This window comes from Nipponia nippon, unplaced genomic scaffold (assembly GCF_047370975.1).
Source record: "Nipponia nippon isolate SJK-2023a ecotype South Korea unplaced genomic scaffold, ASM4737097v1 scaffold_1, whole genome shotgun sequence".
Taxonomy (NCBI): domain Eukaryota; kingdom Metazoa; phylum Chordata; class Aves; order Pelecaniformes; family Threskiornithidae; genus Nipponia; species Nipponia nippon.
The window spans coordinates 147431896-147455785 of NW_028262290.1; the positions used below are offsets into that span (position 1 = coordinate 147431896).

The 23890-nt window shown below is 38.2% G+C and overlaps 1 protein-coding gene across 4 annotated transcripts in view; it reads right to left on the reverse strand.

Moving 5' to 3' along the window:
* The window catches only part of PIP4K2A (phosphatidylinositol-5-phosphate 4-kinase type 2 alpha), a 116968-nt gene that overhangs the window by 26873 nt on the left and 66205 nt on the right, over positions 1–23890 (reverse strand). For all 4 annotated transcript variants that reach the window (XM_087776657.1, XM_087776663.1, XM_087776649.1 and 1 more), the window contains one exon: positions 8110–8262. In XM_087776657.1, the coding sequence (XP_087632783.1) occupies positions 8110–8262 (153 nt within the window). The remainder of the gene's footprint in view (positions 1–8109; positions 8263–23890) is intronic.

The window sequence follows — 23890 nt, forward strand, 5'->3', positions numbered from 1 at the left end:
ATAGGAAACAGCGGGCCCGTGGATGCAGGTGAAATGTAGACTGTTCGGATGAGAACACATATATTCTCACTTTTTCTGCTTCTCCTGGTTTTTCATATCAGAGCTGCTTTATAGGTGGATTATCTTAGCATAGAGCAGAGGCCATGTTCTGTGCAGCCTCTTGATTCGCACAAGGCACTGGCCAAAGAGCTTTTCTCAACTGCGTTTCTTTGCAAACCTCCCATAAATCTTCACCTCTTACTACATTAGGACATAGAGAGAGTCAGGGCCACCGTTACATGGTATGCATCCTTCTTCATGCACAGTTGTGTTTAAATAATAGTACATAATATTGCCTTGCTTTGCCTTTTTACCTACCCTTTCCCTTCTTTTTGTGATACATACAGATGCAACTCATGAAGAAATAGGGGAAAGCTGGGAGGAAGCAAGCCATTGATAACCTGTGCAAGTAACAACACGGAGGGAGGATGACACAAACTTAAATGTAGCTTTGCTTTAGCAACCTACCGGCTTGATGTCAGCCCATCTCAGTGCAAATTCCTAGACACCTATTTGCTATCTATTTATGATTTTAATGTTTTCCCCTACCTTCCACTCAATAACCCTGGTGCTATTCCTTGATTTCTGCGCAGCCTTGAACCCCGCCCTTAGTGCAATTATCCCTTTTTTCACCTTATTGCCTACAATTTTTTCCCTTTCATTTGCCTTTCTGTTTCTTTCATATTTTTTTCCTCTCCAGAAGCTAAGGTTATTTTTTTTTCTGCTTTTGTTTTCTCCTTTATGCTGTCGTCTCCCCTTTTTAGCTCATTCTATTCTTTCCTTTCTTCCCATTCACTTTCCCATCACTCAGCTGTTTGCTGCCTCCAGTAAATGGGCAGTCCCTCTCCTTTACCACTATTCACTATTTCTGCTGGTTGCCAGGGAGACACACAGGCAGTGCAATAGGTGTCAGTTCTGCATACAATTACCTGTGTAGGGAAGAGAACGTGCAGTCAACAGGGACAGCCACCTATTGAAAACCTAAGGGGTACCTACACTCATGAGTAGCTTTATACTGGAAGGCTTGTTTGTATGCTAACAATTCCCTCTTGTTCACCTGCTTTGAGATGGCTTCTCAATTTCTTTTCTTTACTAAAGTCAGCGCTGAGGAATAATAAATCCCTTTTGAAGTCCATTTTAATGAAAAAGAAAAAAAAAAGCTGTGCAAAAGGTGGTGTTTTTTTCTGAGACACTCAAGTTGCTTTCATTTTATTTTTAAAAATTTCCATCCTGCCTGTCGTTTATTCTTAAAGAGCAGAGGATTCCACTTCTACATCAATTTACACCCATTTAATCTTTAAAGGAAGTTTAGCTCACTAGGAAGGACAGGGTGTCTTGATTCAGACATTTCAGAAACTAGAATATCTTCCTACAGAATTTTACTTAACTATCACTGATTTCTGCCCTTGAAAAATCATATTTGTAGTTTATAAAATATCTACACATATACTAATATCTGCATTAGCATTTTCTGTATTTTACGTAAATTACTCAATAAATTTTTTGCCCAGGAAAATACATCCAAAAGAAACATATAAACATAGCTTGAATATATGCTGAAATGAAAAGTTTTCCTTTAGGAGGAAGCAGGGTATTACCTGTTCCTTAAACACAGGGTGAAATCCTGGCAACACACTTAGCACAGATGACTTTGCTGAGCTCTCCTTTAACAATGCCAAAGGGAGTGGTAGGTTTAACTCCAGTTTTCTGGTCCATGCTCTTGCGGTCAGGAGCATAGGTTTAAAACAAAACAGCACTAGATTTGGAGGTATTCCAAATGACTATCTGATTTTATCCTCAAATACTATTTAAGTATTTAACATGAACATGCTTGATTAACTTACACAATTTTAAATGGTCAAACTACATCTGAGAGTAGGTAAGCCCATACAGGAAAAACTTTTCTAATATTTCAAACTCTGGCCCATTTGAGCATAATGATGGTACTAGAGCATTTGACAAGTAAATGATGTTCAGCTGAAGTAATGCCTGAAGAATAGCGAGAAGAGTTCTACCATCTGATAGCATAATAAGTAGCTCAAACCAATTGCAAATTATCATTAAAATGTGACTAAAAAGCAGTATTTTACACTATGTATCAGAAAATATTACAGTAGTTAAAAACTGGTTAGTATGGAAATTCACAGCATAATAACCTAACACGCCATATATATTTGTATTTACCATAACATTCAGAAACCTAGCTGGTTCATGCTCTAGGCCATTTTGTCTTTAAATGTAAATAGGAAGGTGGTCCATACACGATGGACTCTATAATCTAGTCATAAGTAACAAGATGCTTTGCAACTTCAAGCATGGAGAAAGACATTATTCCTCCCTATTTGTATAGAAGTGGTGGGCTTAGTGGGTTTTTTTGGTTGTTTTTTTTTTTTGTGTTTTGGTTTTTTTTTTTTTTAAACTTTGCAAGAGAAAATAATGATCTCTAGTGTTCCTACTCAGTACTAAAAGCATCAGACTCATCTGATGAGTTGACAGAAAGCGTCAATGTTTAGACTGAAGCATTCACCATCTGTCTGAGGTTGTAGGCCTGACTGCCACTAAAAAAAAAAGGCATCACATAAGACAGGGTAAATGGATGAATGTAACTCATAATTTCGGACAGCAACTATAATTTACAATTGTCAGGACTATTATTTACAATTCAACAGTTTTAATTTGGAATTGCTATGTATACTTATATGCTGTTTCTATAGTAACTTCTCCTGACACTCCTTTGAGCCTGGTTCACTTTTAGTTATTTACACATTTCTAGTGTGTAGCCTTAGACTTGGAATTTGATCTTTTTGGTTTTACTCCTGATAATTTTTTAAATTTTAAATGGTGGTAATAATACTGTAAATTGGGATGCACCTAACTTGGTTACTTTTGCAAAATGCCACACGATGTTGCAATAGAACCCTACCCAGAAAGGAGAGAGCTAATAACTCAGCCAAACTAACTTTATTTTCACTCCTGACAAGTTACTAGCCATTCTGTTTCCTGAAAATAACCTGATTTCTCTAACGTGTACAGTCATGTCCATTGTAACTTCGGTTAATTAAAACCAGGCAATCTAGACTTGGTATTTTCAGACCTAAAAGTGTTTACAGGCTGTGCACAATTCCCGCTCCTTTTGTAAATACCTAAGTATACAGACTGTGTAGCTATAACCTCAGTTCCTCACAGCTCCAAAGAACAGACGGGCTATTGCACCTTCAGACAGATGGAGAGAGGAAGGATGGAAAGAACTGGATGAGTTTGTGGACTATACATCTCCATGATCTCCAGCTACTAGTAAAATAACCTTTATTTCTACTTTCCAGTGGCAGTTTACGTGTCTCTTTCTAACTTCTTGGTGACTTCACAAACAATCATTGGTACTTGGAGTTGGATTTTGGAGGTGTTCATGGGAAAACTGCCCTGCTACGTTTCTCTGCTGACCATACTAACTCCCAGATGCCACATCGGTAGCTTCGTAGTTCAAAAAGGTGCAAGGAGAATGACAGCGATTTTGCAAGTGCCAAGGACGAAGACTGTTTTGGTGAATGAAGAACATATCCAGTCTCTCACACTTCTGACTTGACATGGTCCCCTCCCCAGTATTCTTTAAATAAAGATAGCTATCCTCTTGTATTTATTGTTAAGCAGTTCAAGCAGTCTTGGGAAATGTTTCATAAGGCTTGTTAGGTCCCTAAGCAAGGACAGGTACTTCTGAGGTCCAGAATGATTCTATCAGCTTGGAGCTGTTAGCTCCAAGGAAGGAAACAGGTGCATAAATATTATGGTTTAAATGAAACTCATACAGAGTTTCAGCTGGTGGAAGAAACCTGGAATGAATTTGTAGAGGGGAAAAAAAAAAACAAACAAACTGAGAGAGGAAAGAGATGATCTGTCTTAAATGGCACGAATTTCACTCATCATCATGTCAGAAGTAACTGGAAGATAATTACTGCCTTCTTGGGCAGGTGAAAGAGGGTGCGTGATACCAAGGGTTCATGAGTTACTGTTCACAATGGATAGATGATCTAACTTCAGGTCCTTTGGGGGTACTAGATCTCTAACAAGGGAGAAACAGTCTTCTAAAATTCACATGAATCACCTCCCTAGTCTTCATGCACCTGAGAAAAGTTATTCTTCCCAGGATGATCCCTGCACTACATAACTGGATCTGAACGTGTCTGCATGCTCCCTTCCTTGGAAGGCTGAACCTTTCAAATACAGCTCTGCTCTACGAGCAGTCTGGCACAGGGTATGATGTAAGGGCATGCCACTAGAAGTCCCAAACTAGTCCCAAATTCAATCACACCTGGCCTGTGAAGCACACTTAGCTGAGCCAGAAATTTTCACATATGTGGTGAGTGGTGCTGGCAATCAGTGAACTGAAACTGGAGAAAAGCTAACAAGCAGACTTTTCCCTAAAAATCTCGTATTTTGTACTTTGTGTGTAATTACAATTAGCTTCTTTAACTGTAGCAATAATTACAATTAAGGAAGATACTGGGCAGTAAGGTAAGTATGTAAATCAGTACAAGGAACTTAACGTTTCCTCTATTGGCAGAAGAGAGTATGCAAAAAAAACCAAAACCCTGAACTCAAGAGAACTTGTTTTATTGACAAAGATTTCCACAGGAGTACCAGTGCAGTATCTGAAAAGCCTTATAGTACGGAAACTAATCCATCCCACAGAACCATAAAGTTACATCCATACCAGTGAATTAGATGGGTCTTGGACTGTCCTCTGGCATCAGTTCTAGTTAGAATGGAGTAACTCACATCCAAATTATTAAGTTCTCCTCTAAAACAGGATGCTCGTATTCAAACTCCTAAGTACGAATAGTAACTGGCTTGAGTTAATACCTTGAACCTTGCTCAGAATTATTTGGGAGAGCTAGCTGGCCCAACGTAAAACAACAGTAGGGACCATTAATGAGCTCAAGTGCCAGTGGATGTTATCTGGCATTGCATTGTTTGCTAGCAGAAATGTAGTCTAAGGCCAATCTGTGTGGGATTACTTGATCGAGGGAATTATTAAAACCTTTCCACCAGAACAATGGGTTCTCTAGATTTTGTCAAGCAGGCTATGATAAGCTTCACTTGTCTGAAAAATATCTAGAGAAGTGGGAGGACAAGCTGCTGTACCTAATGATTCCAAGCATTCAATTTCCAGGAGCAACACACAGGACATGGTATCAGCTGTCACCAGAGTTAGTGGGATTTAATTTAGATTTTCTTTAATTAATTCAAATGATTTTGTTCAGTACATTGCTGAAGATACTGAAATTAATTTACTTCATCAAAAAGTCCAATTATTAAACCATCTCTGTACTTGAATTCCTCTGCATTTACAACGCTTTGTAAATACGCATTCTCAAGTTCTGAGACAAAAAGAAATACAAGTCATATCTTTATGAATCTTTTGGAGGCACCAATGAGAGCCTTCTTATATGGATGTTTTTCCAGTATAAAGTGAAATTAGATGCCTGGTACAGATAACTTTCAGACCATTATTCGTTGTAACCTAGCCTATTATGAATCCTGATGTTTGAAAGCATTAATGAAAAAAGATTCCAAATGATTGAATTCATTCATGTTAGCACTGTCTTCATTGACGCTCTTGAAAGGAGATGACTGTTTTGAAAACCATTATGACTTTTCAGCCAGATTAAGTCTGAAAATCTGGATCATTAATACTAGCTTCCAACGCCAAATAAGAAACGGACTAAAACTTCAATTCTGCTGCACTGCTTCACAGATCAAAACCCTTTCAAAACAAAGCTAAAATTGTAAGTTTGAAAACTCTAATAAATAATAACCCTAAAATTACAATTAGATAATAGTTTAAACTTTCTCTTTGATAAAATTGTAATTAAAAGATAGTCTTATGAATATTCCTGATAGTGTCAATATTTACCTACATTAAAACAAACACATAGAATCATAGAATCGTTTAGATTGGAAAAAACCTTTAAGATCATCAAGTCCAACTGTTAGCCTAGCACTGCCAACTCCACCACTAAACCATGTCCCTAAGCACCATGTCTACCTCCAGGGATGGGGACTCAACCACCTCCCTGGGCAGCCTGTTCCAGTGCTGTTACGCTTTCAGTGAAGAAATTTTTCCTTATATCCAATCTAAACTTCCTCTGGCACAACTTGAGCCCATTTCCTCTTGTCCTATCACTTGTTACTTGGGAGAAGAGACCAACCCCCACCTCACTACAACCTCCTTTCAGGTAGTTGTAGAGAGCAATAAGGTCTCCCCTCAGCCTCCTCTTCTCCAGGCTAAACAACCCCAGCTCCCTCAGCCGCTCCTCATAAGACTTGTGCTCCAGACCCTTACCAGCCTCGTTGCCCTTCTTTGGACACGCTCCAGCATCTCAATGTCCTTCTTGTGGTGAGGGGCCCAAAACTGAACACAGTACTCGAGGTGCGGCCTCACCAGTGCTGAGCACAGGCGAACAATCACTTCCCTAGTCCTGCTGGCCACACTATTCCTCATGCAAGCTAGGATGCTATTGGCCCTCTTGGCCACCTGGGCACACTGCTGGCTTATATTTAGTCGACTATCGACCAACACCCCCAGGTCCTTTTCCACCAGGCAGCTCTCCAGCTGCTCTTACCCAAGCCTGTAGTGTTGCATGGGGTTGTTGTGACCCAAGTGCAAGACTTAGCCTTGCTGAACCTCATAAAATTGCCCTTGGCCCATCGATCCAGCCTTTCCAGATCCCTCTGTAGAGCCTTCCTACCCTCCAGCAGATCAACACTCCCGGCCAACTTGGTGTCCTATGTTTTATTTAAACAGATGAACAACATGCAGAGAGAGAAGAGAGTTTGTATCTAACTCACTGAAGGCTTCCCAAGCTACTCTGGACTTGAATGGCATTCAGAGATCTCCCTTCAACAGAGGAAGAGCAGAGAGACAGCCAAGCAGCACCACGAAGATGGCTGGCAATACCTTCAATCCCAAGCACCCTGAAATCACACTTTTGCCTCTCTTTCACCTCAAAATATGGCTTTAAAACTGGCTTTACAAAAGTATCAGTATTTAATAAAAAAAAAAAAAAAACAACAAGCCAGAGTACTTTATATTCACCCAGTGCTGCTTTCAAACTGAAATCTGAGATTCCTATTGTATATTGGTTGAAACTGTTAGAAAATTACTAAACATTGCAAGACAAAAAATAAATCACCAAAACCAACAAAAAAAACCCCAAACCCTGAATGTCCTGAAGATTTAACCTGAAATTCCAACCCACGGAAGTGAGCAGGAAGATGGAAGGAAGGATTAAAAACCCCCTTTTTTTGGGTATCATATTTTAGATGATTTTTAGAAAGTTTTGTGATTCATGCAGCTTTAGAGCTTATTCAAACCGATCTGAGGCTAAGAAAATTAGCACTGATTTTATTAAGGCTTCTCATATTTCCCAAGTTCTGCTGCCCCCCGTGCCATCCACACACATTATACACTGGCACAGTATGACAGATATCAAGGCTGATTTGAGGGATCTCCACTGTTCACTCTTGACTATAATGTTGTTCCTAGAAATTCACATGGCAAAAACTGTTTCTTTATTAGCAGAAATTTTACATTAATTACACCCAATTTTTTATTTCTCATACCATATAACTTCTGAATTTTTTGAAATCTGTTGTTAGTGGAACACATAAAACATTCAGCGATCGGGGCAGGAAGAAAGAGGTCACCTGCACCATTCACACACGCGTACACAGACATCACCAAGCTAGCCCAGAATAAGTGGTTTCAAGCCTGGGAGTCCACTAGCTGAAAGAAAGAGTACCTTCCTAGTAAGGCGAAGGAGCTTATGGCCTCCAAGTTAGCATGTCTGTATCATGTAGACATATCACTTTACTTAAAGCCAGCTTAGATATTTAGAAAAGTACAGGTTTGTGAATTGCAGACATACAATAAATTGCTCATGCAAAAGGGAAAAAGTCTGAAGTGACTCTTTTTCCATAATTATTCATTTAAAACTTTTAACACTCTAAAAAAGATTGGCATTATTATCTTTAAGGAGAGATCCCACACCCTGATAATATTTATTATATTACCTGATGGTATTTCTTCAGTATGTTGTGCATTTCTGCTACATCTTCACTTGTTATAGTTTTGATGATATATCTTTTGTCGTAAGATGTATGAAAGCGGGCACCACTGCGTGCTTGGGAATCATTGGCAAGGGGTGCACTTCTTGTCAACGAATTCTGTCAATTGATTTAAAACAAAAAAAAGCATCAAGTCAGACAAATATATGCAACTTTTCATTAGAAAAAATATAAACCATTTACATTTATTTTTTAATCTTTTTCAGTACATCTGCACCGAGCTGAATTCTGCAAAGCATGTAATCACAGACCACATTATCTTGACAAATCACTTCAAAAATATTCTGAGAACAAAAGAATGTTTGGGGGAAGGTTTTGCCCATGAGCGGTTCAAAAACCATTCTCAGCGCTGAATGAGAATTTATTGCACTTTGTTACATATACATTATCAGCTTTTGGGAAGAAAACATACAGTAATTAAAAATCCAAAAGGAACACTGTATTACACCACAATAACTATAAATAACGGATTCATCTGTAGTAACAGTATCACTTTAAAACTGAGAAGGATTTGCTCTTGAGCTAGTGTGATCTGGTACATAAACAAGATCATAGCTAGATTTCTGAGTTCTAGTACCAGAGCTATTCCAATGATTTCATACCTAGTGTTCAGCAAGTAATATTATCGTACGGTACCTCCTTTGGTAAAACAGACCTACCTTCCTACAGACGCAAGAGGGAAAGATTAGTTCATGACTGTATAGTAGTTAAAGAAAAACTTTCTAACATTCTAAAATGCTAGAGATTAGTGACCATTTTTAGACTGAAGCTTGAGACTACTTGTGCTTCAACAGTAGCAAAAGAAGCCTTCTGCTTTTTTCAGAAAGTAAGAAGTATCCAGATTAGTTTTCTTTATATTTAAAAACAATAAAAATAAATTAGACAAAGTATAACAACATGGTTGTTATATAGTATAACACCACGTTTAAGAAACATCTTTCTTTACCAGTAAGAGTTTATGTCAATTGTTACATACTTGAATTGCACCTTTTTTTTTTTAAATAGATAGTAACAGCAGTACCACAGCCATGAGAAAACACAATTATGTTCTTACACCCCATGTGTATTTCCATAAAAATGGACCATACTCTGAAAAGGTTAAACAATTTAATTACAGACGGCTGGAAGACTTCTATGTTTATGAAATAAGCTTGCAGTACCCATGTGGTATATCCCTACTGGTAGCAGAAAACCCCAGCTCTTGCTATCATTCCTCATTGCACCATAGTGCACAAACAGCTGTTGCTAAATTGAAATATACTTCCCCCTTTCCACACTCACACAGCACAACGTTTTCCCTGCTAGAAGAAACGCCACTTTCACAGAAAGTTTAAATAAAAATTTGTATATAAATGTAAACGTTGCAGATTCCTAAATAGCAGAAGTTCAGCTCCAGCAGCTACAGAATATGATGTGTTTGTGTGGTTTGATAAGGCACCGTGAACTAAGTCACAAAAGAGATTTACACTGGAAGAACAATGATGCTTTCAGCAAGTAATTACAAGTAGGCTCAGTCTACCACAACCAGGTACCAAACCCACAAAATTTTATTTTTATAGGAGCTATGTTTTATTTGGAAGTTTTACCGTTGTTAAATCTGTCCACAAGCTCTATGGACTTCAGCAGGAGCTGGACATGCAGATTCAACCCCAGTGACAGAAGGTCAGTAATTATTATAAAGCAATAACCTCAAGCAAGAGATGAGTGCAACCATAGCCCCAATTTAAGACGACAACTGAACACATACAATTATGTCTCCGTATTTTGGAGACCCATTGACTTCAACAGGCCTTCAGCATAGTTAAATCTTATCCCAAATGTGGGAATGTTTTCCGAAATCAGTTTAATATGAAATAAAAACATTTTCCCACAAGGTTACTTTGGTTCAACTGAAATACTCAGGAGTAGTGGGAATAACAGTAAATCACCTGAAAGCACACAGCTCTACAAGGTCTTATTAGAATGAAAACCTTAATTATGACATGTAGGAGAAATAAATCTTTGCACACTTCTCCCTGTATATTTCTAGGCTTGTGCAATGAACTAGAATCATTACTAATGTCTGTAATAAAAAATGATGTCTTTCTCCATTATCCTCTCTATTCCCTAAGGAAAGAAAGAAAGGATGTGGGTGCTTCCCTAATGTTTATAAAAACAATTTTTCCAGACTGGTCAGAACAGAGCTTTAGGGACAACCATTGCAGACTCAGTTCCTTCTCTGCACTGGCTTTTGGACAGCCAAATTTAACAGATACAAGTCCTGATACATCATGACTTCACATGGTATTGAAGATACTACAGAAGGGAATTTAAGTATTACTGTAGTTTTTTTACCTGTTTTCAGATGTTTCCTATTAAAATTCACTTCCTACCACTCCACCACTGAAATATTTTTATGTACTGGTGAAGTCTATTCAAGAGAACAGATATCATAAACACATCGAATTTTCTTAATGCTACACTTCATATCAGTACTCCATTAATTTTCAAATTGAATCATAAATAGAGTTAATCTTAGAAACCATCCTCTGAAGAAACCCTCTCTATTCTAGAGTCAGGACTTGGCTTTATTGCCAGGACGTATATTTAATAGTTTAAGATGAAGAACTGATAATAGAAGTTTTAAAAAAATTGTGCAAATTCAGTTACCTTCATCACAAACTAGAAAATATGATGTAACATAATAATTATTCTTAATTTGGAGAAAAGCTAAAGCATGGGTAATCATTAGTGTATGTAGTGAATTAAACTACTGCTAAGTTATTAGGCTGTAATTCAGTTAGCAATAATAAAGGCTACTGGGTAATTATTTGTTATTGTTCCCAGCAGAAAAAGGTGCATTATTCTGAGGCTAGCTATTGCAATAAAGCAGTAACCACAGTTTTCTGAATGTATTTTTCCCAGAGAACCCTAGTCTTCAAATTGTAAGCCATGTGGTGTAAACCTTGAAAGCAATTAACCTGGGGGGAGGCTTAAGTCGTTTTCCTACCAAAAGTTGCAAAGAAGTGTACTTGCTAGTCTGCCACTGAACCTTTGAAGGAGGAGGGAAAGACGGAAGATCGTAAGGAGGACTGAACTAGCATCGCTCTCCAAAATTTCAAATACTCTTGAGGTATATTTTACCATTTCTCACCAAAAAACTTGTCAGATTTGAGTGAAATTAAGACCTGGGAGTACTCGATATGAATGAAATATCTTGCCAGCAATGTCTTGACTGAGATACAACACATGGGAGATGATGCTTCTCTCGACTTCTGAGTTGCTGAACCTCAGTTACTAATTCTGTGGCCAGAAAGGGACAAAAATAACCACTTTTGACTTCAAACCTTCTGAATGCTATTCCTATAACAATTTGCTCTTTTGAAATCTGCCTCCTTTTGTCTTCATAAGCACTATTTGCACAGGAGAGCTCGTCTTAAGTGTTAGGCCTTAAAATAAAGTTCTTCCTGCTTCCCAGGAACCTCCTTTCATCCCATCATTAACCAGGAATATCTAGTATACAGGTATATTTATGTAACAACCCATCAAAACAAACAAATTTATTCAGATGATTTTTTTTCCCCCCATGATGGAACATTATACTTGATACATTTAAAAATATGGACAGCATAAGCAACAAGAAATTCTGACTTAAATGAAATAACAGCTGTTACACTAAAAGAATGAATAAACTAATACTCCTTTTATCATGCTTCTTTCATTATAGTTCAGGCTAGACAGAAAAAAAAAAATACCAGTCAGAAGAAACAAGTCAGATTCAAACAGAAATTAATAAATCTAGTCATATTTTAAATCAACTGAAGGAAACCTCATAAAGTCACTGACTTTTTACTGATTCTTGTTTTTTCCAGCAATAGCTTTTTTCCTAATGGAAATTAATTCTGCCTGATTGCTAACTATAATGACAAGTTAATTTGCAAATACAACTATCAAACAGAAAATGTTGCTAAGAAGAGAATATAATACATCTGTAGATAATTACTTAGTACACACTTTACTGTTTCTTAATGCTTTAATGGGCTGGAAATGGTGATGCATTTATTTTTTAGTAGATGGCTACTTTATTACTAGTTAACTATATCAAGCTTAATTAAGAATGCATATGGCTATCATTTTACCACATGCATATTAATTTGTTAGAATAAACCAACCAACTTTATGCTAAGCAGCACCTCTACATACATGCACAGGTAACCCAAATGCCCTCTCTACCATACTGACTCATTAATAAATTAGAGTTTAAGATCAGATGTTGAAACATTAAACATATTTAAGATAAAAACAACCTCTAATTAAACAACCTCTTTGACACTTTATTTTTACTAATTCTCTATTCCTGTGATAACTCTCTCAATATAATGCTGTCTTCCAATACAGAATGCAGTTTCTTTGAATTCTGAAAGAAGGTGGAACATGGAGGATATTGTTAATATTACTATTTGCTGTGCTTTATTTTGATACTTGTGTAAGTTTATTAAATAAGTACATTTTAAAAAGCTCAAAAAATCTAATTACATCATATTGTGCTGATTACTAGTAATTGCATTACCACTTTCTTGTGCTGATAAATGCATGGCTGAGTTTTGTCTGTGGACAGTTTTATTTGTAATGGTTAACTCTCACTTCTGTGAACAGAGAAAACTTCAAATTCCTTCTAAAGTAAAACTTCTAGGTATGATGCAAAGTATCTTACCTCTCAACTATACTAGTTATATTTGTTTATAGTTAGAAATCAGTCTTCAATAAAATACATATACTGTTGCCTTATCATGACAATGAATCTTGAAATAACAAGACGACAAGAACTGGCCTGCACTGGTAAGTCATCATTAGTAAGTAAGATCAAGGAACGGCTTCACTGAACGGATCAAACTAGAAGAATTTAGGGGCTTCAAAGGGGAAACAATATGGCTATTTAAAAATACTTTAAAAACTCTAAGATACTTCCCTTTTGATGTAGGTAAAGCTAACTTACCTGTTTGACCCAACACTGTTAAGTATAAATCAAAGCAATTTGCGCCTCATTCAACCCTGCCAAATACTAACAAATTAATAGTATATATATTAGAAGTGAAGAGATTCTTTGCTGGAAAATGTTTCACATAAGTTAACACACAAAATGGCCAAGCAGGTCCTGCACTTAAGCCTCTTTAAGCACAGCCACTAGTAAACCTATAACTAGTAAGAAATCTCACACAAAAATACAAGTAACGCCACATGTGATGTCCAATATGTGCCTTACGCCACAAAGACTGTAGAGTTTTCTCTTTTGAAATTAAATTTCAGACATATCTAAAAAAGTTTAACTTACTCTGGGGTTTTCTAACCCAAGTTTTTAGAGTCAATCACCTTTATCTTAATGCACACAATAGTAAGAAACATGTAGTAGTGCTCATCAGACAGACTGAAAATGTGCCTTTATTTGAATTGTATGGCTCTGTAGTTCAGACTGCTATTGGACGCACTGTACAGACTTGTCTCTTACTGCCAAATGCAGTTTTGTGAGACAGTACATGGTAAAACAGTCCTGTGATCCAGATGACTTTTGCCAGAACACAGATACAGTTCAGTGATGATTTGTACAAAAAGTGAGTAAAAAGAGTTGTACTACAGACATCCGTGTACAAGTGCCTGGGAAGAAAAGCTGATTGAACCTGGGTAAAGAGAGTAGCATAGGGCTCTTCTTCCGCTTCCTTGTTCCGTACTAAACTCAGCTAAGAGAGACCCATCACCGTCCCCAGCAACAATATCTCCTCCTTAGGTGAGGCTTCTGTAGCGTACTGGGAAGGAAATAGAGAATGAAACTCAAGCACCTCCCTTTTCCAAAAGGAAAATATAAGCGGGTTGAGGGAGGGGAAAAGGAGAGACAGAGAGAGATAGATCATGGCAAATACCAGATTGAATTCCCTCTGGCTCTGCTTCTTAATTAGGGAAAGACTAAGTGGAATATGAACAGATGGGAAACGAGCTACTCCTCACTTAACACAGATCTATGAGCCACAAAGCCAGAACACGGAGGATATCCTTCAGATATAGACAAAAAACTGCCCAACTCCCATCCTCCAAAAGATACAGGTTTGATGATCTAACAACCCTTTTACCATCACTTACTACTACTACATAGCACTTCCATATTGTGTCAGGAGGCAGTGGAGCATGTATCTAGCTGTACAACATTGGGGCATTAGTCATAAGAAGTTTAAAAATATCACCTGCGTATACTATAGCATTAGTGAGCACAAAACTCAAAGAAAAGAGGGTCACAGTCCCCTGTCCCCTTCAGGTTCTCCCAGCCTTCTCCAACTCCGCCACGGTGTGCCTCGGTCCTCTGGCACAATTAAAACATCTGTCAGCCACACATACCCTGTCCCACTTAACAGCTTCACTTAGCAACTCGCTGCAAGTCTCCTGCTCCGAGTGTGCGTGTTCTGCCAATTCCCCATTCACTTCTCATTTGTGAAGTTTTAATCTTGTGCCTGCTGGTTTTTTGGTCTCAGGAGAAAGAAAAGGTTTTGTACTTTTAAAGTGTGAATACTTTTATGAGGTCATTTAAAGACTATGCTAAATTACTTGTGTAATTACTTATATAACTGAAGACACATTTAACACGCCAAGCTCAGAGTTACCTCTACTAGATAAATTTCTCTTTCACATACCTCCCCCTCTCTCCCAAATAATTTCCCTTTGAGAAATCACTGGCTGGAAGTCTCACTGCCCTTACATAAATCAATATAAAAAATATCACCTATATTGCACTGAGTAGCAGGCAATCAGAAATACTCCTGTGGTCTTCAGTGCTGAGAGGCTACAAATCACAAAGAATTTGTCCCACATCACAGAATTAATTTCTGATAAAATAAGAAAAATATAGATTTAAACATAAATGAGTGAAAGCTACACCACTTAATAGTATTTCATTTCCCAAAGAGTTCTTGATACAAAAAGTTAATCGGCACACCTATACAACATGTCATCGTTTCACCCAAGAACAGCATATTCTTTAGCAAATTAACTGACAGGTTATTTAGTTTCACTATAGACCCACTCTCTTCCCTCAGCATCTCTTTCCCAAACTCTCAGCAATCTGCACAGAGTTTTATTTCCTACAGTAAAAATATATTAGGTAAGGAAAAAGTTTTTTTTTTTTCCACAGGTGCTCTTAGGACCTGATTCACAATTCTTTGTACGTGCCTTCAACAGAATTTCATAAACCAGAATCCAACACAACCGCTACCCATCAGAAGCCATTTTATTTCACCCAGCCATTCCTAAACTGAACTTCAGTCTCTGCTTTTGGTCAAGGTACAACTTCCAGAAAGGCATCTTGATTTTTCCAATTTCAAAAGACCAAGATTCACCACTGTAGTTTTTCTAGTATTTAATAATCTGTGTTGCTGAAAAGGGGAGTCTAATTTTGAATTTGAATTATTCCCTTTTCCATTCATTCCTATTTATTCTTTCTTAAAGTATCTAGTATTGTTTTTCTGCAAGGATACTCACATACTACTCGCATTCTAAATTTTGCAAGAGCAGCAGGTCAAACTCTGTCACTCCCACCACAACGCATTCTCTATGTCCTTAAATTCCTTTGATGCCATTCTTCTGTATTTTTTCTATATCCAGATTTTCAACATCCTTTTTTAAGATGACTAGCACCAAAACTATATATAGTATTAGCTTCAGGTATAAAATAAACAGATGTTAAAAAAATTTAGAGCTCTTTCTAGTCTTATTTTATACCTTCCAATTTATCCACCCAAGGGTGCAGTTACTCCTTCCAGTCAGAACAAGAACTTAGCACTAGTGTGAGCTCCTCTTTGACCTCTTGTTCCTTCTCAGAGCTACTACCTTCCTGAATGCAGCCTTCCCCTCTGTAGTTCTGCACTCCTTTTTATCCATATAACTATTCATCTGACTGTATTAAAAGGCATCTCATTTGGACAGGCTCAGAATGCCAGGCGATCAAAGTGGTTTTTGTACAAAATCCTTGTCTTTATCCCACTTTGCCATTTGGACAGAGTTTGCGCCTTCTGCAAGTTTTCACTACATGAAATGTCAATTGCTCATTGACAATTAGATTTTGATTGTTGTCATTTAATCATCCATTATTTACATAATTTTCATTTTTTATTATAAAGCCCCACAATAATTGGCATTTTAAAAATCAAAGTCACAAAATATCAAGCCAAATACTTTGTAAGAGGCATCCTCAAGAATCTGTAAAAGCTAGCTAAAACACCACCTAATGCTTTATCCTTTGGAAGTCTATTTTTGCCTTGCACATTGGTCAATAAAAATAACAGCCTCTTACAATTAAGTAGCACTAATGATATTATCCATAATGTGTTATACCAACACCAGATATCAAAAAAAGTAAACGGATTTCCAGAGAGACTTTGGTTGTTTCTAAGAGCAACAAGTTAAGCTGTTTGGAGCTATTTTTTCCAACTGAAACCATTTTTGTAAGAAAACACATGGAGCAGAGCCACTAAAGTACAGGAAAAGCTTGTGTGTCCGTGTCCCCCCGCCCCCTATAATTGCAAGCTATATTTATAACTGGCAAAGTATTGCCCTCCTCTTCAAAGGCGAACTGCTGGTGAGGCTCTTTCTCCTCTGCCTACTTTGCTTAAAATGTTCACAGCACAGATATTTATCTCCACAGTGGGAGGCCAAGGATTAACCACAGCCTCCAAGAGGGTGGAGAGATTTAAAGGTCAATTTAATTAGCTCATTCTAATCTCTTACACATCTAATGTAAATGTCATTGTTTTCTAACTGCTACTTTAGCAGACAAGATTATATTTTAGAAACTTTGAACATGTGAACAACGTGTTGGATGTAATACAAATACTTCATGTAACTAATCTAAAAAAGGAGCCTAATAAAAATTGTCATTGAGTCAGAGCTTTTCCTAAAAAAGAGAAAAAGGGCAATAGGAAAATTCTGGTGATAAAGCATGGAGAGCTTTAGCAGAACAGTAATCTTTCAAACTGACTGGCTTAACAGCTTCTCATTGATTTAAATCTTTCCCATTTTGTGATGTCTGGACAAAGGCAAACAACGGTTTCTGGTACTGTGATCTCATCCGAAAGTTGTGGAACGCTAAAACGAGCTTCACAAGCCTAACATACCCTAAAGACAAATTAGATCACATCCCAGGCTATTTGAGAGTGCCTCTGGGCAAACTCTGCATGAACGAATAGGCAAAAACAAGTGCACAGATGATGCTCTGTGATGACTGAAATCATAGGTCAGTAGAAAAGCCTGGCAGTGGTTCATCGCTGTTAGAGCATTACGTACACATGGTCTGGCTGTTCTTCTGTGACAGCAGTTACAGTCGTGCTGCCTGGCCCATGCACAGCTTCTCATGAAGACAAGCTTGCAGCTCCCCCCAACCTCTCTTTGTTTTTACAATACCCCAGGAATGATGGATATGGATGAATTAGACCTAGATTACTGATTAAGAAGCATATCAGAGAGACGCAGTGTCATACAACTGGTCATAGATGCTCCACGTTTTTTCGCTGTAATTTGAAACAAGCAGCCCACTTCTGGGATGGTGTTCAGGACAGTGTTTTGCCAGTGATTTCTAGAGAGAAGAAAGGCACAGTGCTAGTATTTTAATTTAACAACAGAAGCACCAAATCCAGAGATGTCTGGTTTTGTCATACGGGGAAAGGGCAGGGAAGACTTCGAGGTTTACTTTCTATGCTGGCACTGTGCACTCCACCACTGCCATTGAGCAGGTTCATGTCTGGAAAAACTGACAAGGGAACTTGATCAGGAAACACTGATCTCCAACACTGACACGCGTTTGTCTGGCTCGTAGCAAAGCATACCTGACCAGTAACATATGCTACAAGCACACTCGGTGGTATGACCTCCCCTTCCTTGCCTTTGGCAGCTGAATGGACAATACCGCATGATGATTTCTTGTCAGCTCAAAAGCAGGGCTCTCAAAAGACCTATGGTGAATGTCACGGGGTCTCCGAAAGACGAAAACAGACCACCACTGGTCCTGTGGTGCACCCGTGAGAAATATCAAGTCCCTTCTATGATCTGTTTAAGATGTGGATGTACACACTCTGAACACCTATGAACATTTATAAGCAAATTGTATTCAGGGAGTGATTACTGTGGTGAAAGACATTAAAAAAAGAAAGGCAAAAACACCAACTTTTTCTTTTTTGCACTGAGCTATCCTTCCAGGAGAAAGGCTATGGGTTCCTCAACTTGGTCAAATGAGAGTTTACCGAATAAAACACGTGATTCTTTCCTAAATCAAGTCATCCTATTGAGACTGTAGGCCTGGATTTGGAGCTGTCAGCTTAAGGCATGCACCTGCTTTGGAAATAGTTAGGGCTCTTTTTCTGGGAGCTTCCCTCCTTCAGCCCTGCAAAGCTTGGCTTGATGCCTCAATTTCAATGGCTACCTCCGTGAGAGCTCAGGGAGCACCTATCAGCTCATTGTTTTGATGTTGCCAGCACAGGATAAATTACTTCTTTTCTAGTTTGAATACTCAATTGTGAATGTCACTTAGTTTAGGCAAGGAACTGCTGAAAGCAGACTTTTTACATGCTGGAAAGACCACAAATGCCACAGTTTTTGTTACTACCGCTGGCTCAACACTTTACTACCACTACTGCCTATGCCCACATCAAACAAGACATCCGCAGCTCTGAACATCTTGGTGCCAACGTCCATTTGGAATCCACAAACTCTGTACTCTGCTACACGTACCTCATCTGACAGATGAGCTCAAGAACTTTTCATGCACTGACAGACTTACCATGCTAAAATGACTGGCACATAAATTTTCTTGCCAAGGCAGTTTTTGCTTCCAGGATTGTTTATGCATTTTATTAAACATTCAATGAAAAGATCATGTCTTAGGAAGAAGATCCAACTCCTAACATAGTTGTTGCTGAGATACTTATGGCTGACCTTGTTGTCTGTAGTTTGATGCTAGAGGTGGCTCGTTCCTTCCCAAACCAAGGGCCAACAAATGGAGACATGAATTTCAGTGCAGAAGAACCATCAGAGCGCTCTGACTAATATTTGCTTGTCTGATAAAACATACCGCCTTAGATTGTAAAATAGTTTTTAAGGTCTTAATATGATGTCTTAGGATTGGTTAAGTCACACAAAATGAGCAAAAATATTCATAGGTTGACAAGAATTTTGGTGATCTGAAGTTTAGATACTTAAAAAGAAAATTATATTAAAGGCTGACTTCTGAAAAATGAACCTAGAATTTGCATTATTTACCTGACGCTATATTAGAGTCTGGACTATAAATCCCTCTGTATGGAAAGCTGTGAGATATCGAAACAGGAGACAACCACCATATCAGGAGGTGTGAAAGATACTGAGTTCACATGGTTTGTGTATTAGGTTTGCGTGGCAAGGTTTTAGTAGGGGGGGGCTACAGGGGTGACTTCTGTGAGAAGCTGGCAGAAGCGTCCCCTATGTCCAGCAGAGCCAATGCCAGCTGGCTCCAAGACGGACCCACTGCTGGCCAAGGCCGAGCCCATCAGCGACAGTGGTAGCACCTATGGGATAACACATTTAAGAAGGGGAAAACCAGCAATTGCAGACGGAGACAGGAGTGAGAATATGTGAGAGGAACAACTCTGCAGACACCAAGGTCAGTGAAGAAGGAGGGGGAGGAGGTGCTCCAAGCATCCAAGCGGAGATTCCCCTGCAGCCCCTGGTGAAGACCGTGGTGAAGCAGGCTGTCCCCTGCAGCCCATGGAGGTCCGCAGTGGAGCAGATCTCCACCTGCAGCCCCTGCAGGACCCCACGCTGGAGCAGGTGGATGCCCAAAGGAGGTTGTGACCCTGTGGGAAGCCCATGCTGGAGCAGGCTCCTGGCAGGACTTGTGACCCCGTGGAAGGGATCCACGCTGGAGCAGTTCATGAAGAACTGCAGGCCGTGGGAAGGACTCACGTTGGAGAAGTTCATGGAGGACTGTCTCCCATGGGAAGGACCCCATGCTGGAGCAGGGGAAGAGTGTGAGGAGTCCTCCCCCTGAGGAGGAAGGAGCGGCAGAGACAACGTGTGATGAACTGACCGCAACCCCCATTCCCATCCCCCTGCGCCACCGGGGGGAAGGAGGTAGAGAAAATCGGGAGTAAAGTTAAGCCTGGGAAGAAGGGAGGGGTGGAGGGAAGGTGTTTTTAAAGATTTGATTTTATTTCTCATTATCCTGCTCTGATTTGATTGGTAATAAATTAAATTAATTTCCCCCCAAGTCTAGTCTGTTTTGCCTGTGATGGTAATTGGTGAATGATCTCTCCCTGTCCTTATCTCGACCCACGAGCCTTTCATTATATTTTCTCTCCCCTGTCCAGCTGAGGAGTGGAGTGATAGAGCAGCTTTGGTGGGCACCTGGTGTCCAGCCAGGGTCAACCCACCACATAGTTTGTTATTAGGGAAATTGCTTAAAAGCAGGAATTCTCCATTTTCATTTTAGATTTCAATCTTTTATATGGAAAAATGCACACAGAGAAATAATAAGCATCTCTAAATTAAAAAGAACTTATAGACCATCTGCTAAAATTTCTTTATGAATTCTTTGTCCTGTACAGAGAACGTCTACGAACTGCTCCCGCAGACAGGCAAAGTCAGAGTTGAGCATGTCTCCTATTGCACTAAGTACTAAAACTTTAAGGAAAATCAGTTGTGCTCTCCCCTGTCCCCAGTAGAAGGCTCATTAGGTACACTGGGACATTGGTGCCCTCTGGTAAGAGCAATTCTATTTTACTGGGCAAGAACACAGTCTCCCTTTTTTGCCTAGCAGAATCCAGATGCGGGATTCAGCAATAACTTTAAGCAAGAACAGATGTGTTGGAGCACAGTAAGTTTCCCTTTCCAGAGCAACAGCAGCATTTGTAACCATAGTAGATCCTATTTTTCTAGAGTTTGTTGGGGGGCGTTAAGTTAGCTGCTTGCCTGTTAATCTCTCAAAATTTTGCAGTTTACAGAAGCTATTCCTGTAATTCTTCTGACAGAATTGTACTCTTGGACTTTTTAAGATAAGAAATGCCAACCAAGTTGAAAAGAAACTCCAAAGTTACCAGAGCTACCCCATATCTTTTGGAAAAAAGAGGCCTTTCTGTAGAATAACCTTTGCAAAACCAGTATCTAAAGCTATGGGGGAACGCAGAAATTAAAAATTACTTTAGGACTGTAGTGAGGGATTTACTTTACTACATCTGTTTTCTAATACCTTTTTTTTTTTTTTCCCCTGCTACGAACTCTCAAGTATTTTTCTGTCAATGTTAGGAGGATCTTAAAGAGTTAGGATTCTTTTTCAATGAAATAGAATACACTAAAAAAATACAAGATCAAGATAATTTACCCTATCAAGGCAAAATTTGTCATTATTTAATGGTCTGGCTTGTGGAATTACTTTGACACTTTTAAAAATTATCTTCAATATGAGATCCATATGTACTTACTTGTAACATCCAACAGCACAAAACATAACAATAATCTCTTTCCCTTTGATAATTTCTAGTCTATATAAGTGGTTTTTCTATTATTCAAATGCAATTTTGATTCATACGGACTAATCATCACCTGTGTTCCCCTTTCTACGAAAAAACAGCCAGGCCATTTTTTAATTTGATGCAATAAATATCTTAGTAATACATGATCACCAAGAAGGAAGATCAGGGTCTAATAAAAGATTTTTTTGACATAAGAACAAAGTTTCTTAACCTAGATTGAAGACTTAAGTTGTCATAACAAGTTTCTATAGGCAACCTTTGAATAAAACTCAAAGTTTAACTAACTTCATACTATATTTTCTACACTGCTGTCCCTAATAAAGAATGAATCACTGAAAAAAACCCACTCAGTATTAGCAACCACACATATATCTCCATGAAACTTTAATCCTAGTTCGGTACTAATCAAAAAGTCTCTCAGAGATGCCCAACCAGCTATGAAAGACAGATAGATGTAGGACAGGTTACCACAGATACCTCAAAAAAAGGAGTTGGTTTTCATCATGTGAAGGGAGGGAGCCTATTATAGGAACTGTAATTGCCATTACTAGAAATGGTTTCCTGTAAGGCATGAACCATATACAGTTTAAGGAATTCCCCTGACCCTGAAGTAGGACTGCTTGTAGGAAAAAACCTGTACTTTATGAGATTTAAATCTCTCTTTAGGGATAAGAGGAGATCTCTGTAAGAGAAGATCCCCATATTAACCATTCCATATGTGAACTAAGCCTATGTGTTAAGCAGTCCACAAAATTACTGTACAAAGTGAATAACACGATGTCAAGAATTAAAATTAGTATAGCCCAGTAATTAGAGCACACACTAGCAAATTCTTTTCACAAGGTAGGGGTTTTTTAATCTTTACTTATGAGTAAGCACTATCTGCCCTCTGGAGCAACTCATCAAGGATATCTGCAGAACATTCTGAAAACAAAAACATTTAAAATGAATGTTCTTCCTGATTTAAACTGATGTGTCTCACTAATGAACAAGGTAATTGGGTTTATTTATCTAAACCAATCCTATCTTGCTCAATAATGGGAATGACATTGTTCGCAATTGATTAGGACTCCCTTCCTGAAAATCATTATATAAGAAAAGCTATCTAGAGAAAGTTATTCGCTATCTCTTCCATAAGCTTTCCTTCAGTTCAATACTGCACAGGCTTTTTCCAATTCATGTTTGCCTCCGAGTATAAGACAATAATTTTAACCAATATTCATTGGAGTAACTTCCTTGAAGACAAAGATTAGCTGGGGAAAAAGTATATACAGTGAGTCTCCCTTTGTCAAATTAGATTCCCTTTTTAAATCACAGAGAACGTAACATTAAAATGAAAGCAAGTTCTACTTTTAATAGGGATAATCCCTATCTTACACATGGGGTGACCTGAATTTTCATTTATGTGTATTTCTGTAAAAATATTTTAAAAGTGTGTTCAAAATACATTACAACTTTGAGCATTTTTTTAAAAAAAATTATCAGAACAGTCCAGAAGAAGAAGAATTCAGAGTGATAAACTGCTTGGATTGATGAAAAAAAAGAATGGTGAATGCAGACATTGCCTTCCCTTGGGTCAAAATTAATGTTAACTATCTTCTGTTTTTTGCTAAATATACCTGAAATACTAAATAGCATTGAAGAATTTTTTCTAACTACTACATAATTTTGTTCAATCAAAAACCATGATGTGGTTGCATTTTCTTCTTTTGGATTGTTGTTTGGTTACATTGTCCAAAACCCCAAAACACATAGCTACAAACAAGTATTTTTGCTTTTGATCTGAAAATACGGACATTTTATTTAGTGACAATCCTTTAGCATTGTTTTATCACCGTTCTCATTAACAAATCCAAACAGCAGTATAACGTAGTTACCACAGGAATTTCTGTTGTAGAACAATTGTGGAGATGGAAACATTTCACAATGCTGTGGAATGCAGCATTTTTGATTATGCTCAGTTTGCCAGTTTTAATTAATGACAGCATCTTGTCTTCTAATGTATTTACTGAAATATAACCTTGATTACCTAGTAATGTCATCACCCCATCTTCTAAAAGACATCAAGCATGAGCTGACACCATAATTTTAAGTTTAGGAGCAATCACATGTCCTTCCTCTTTGACACACCAATTCTTTTCCTTTGGCAAGAAAAAGGAAATCTTCATATAAAGGGATCAAATAACTTCCCAAACAATATGATCCTCTTTGGT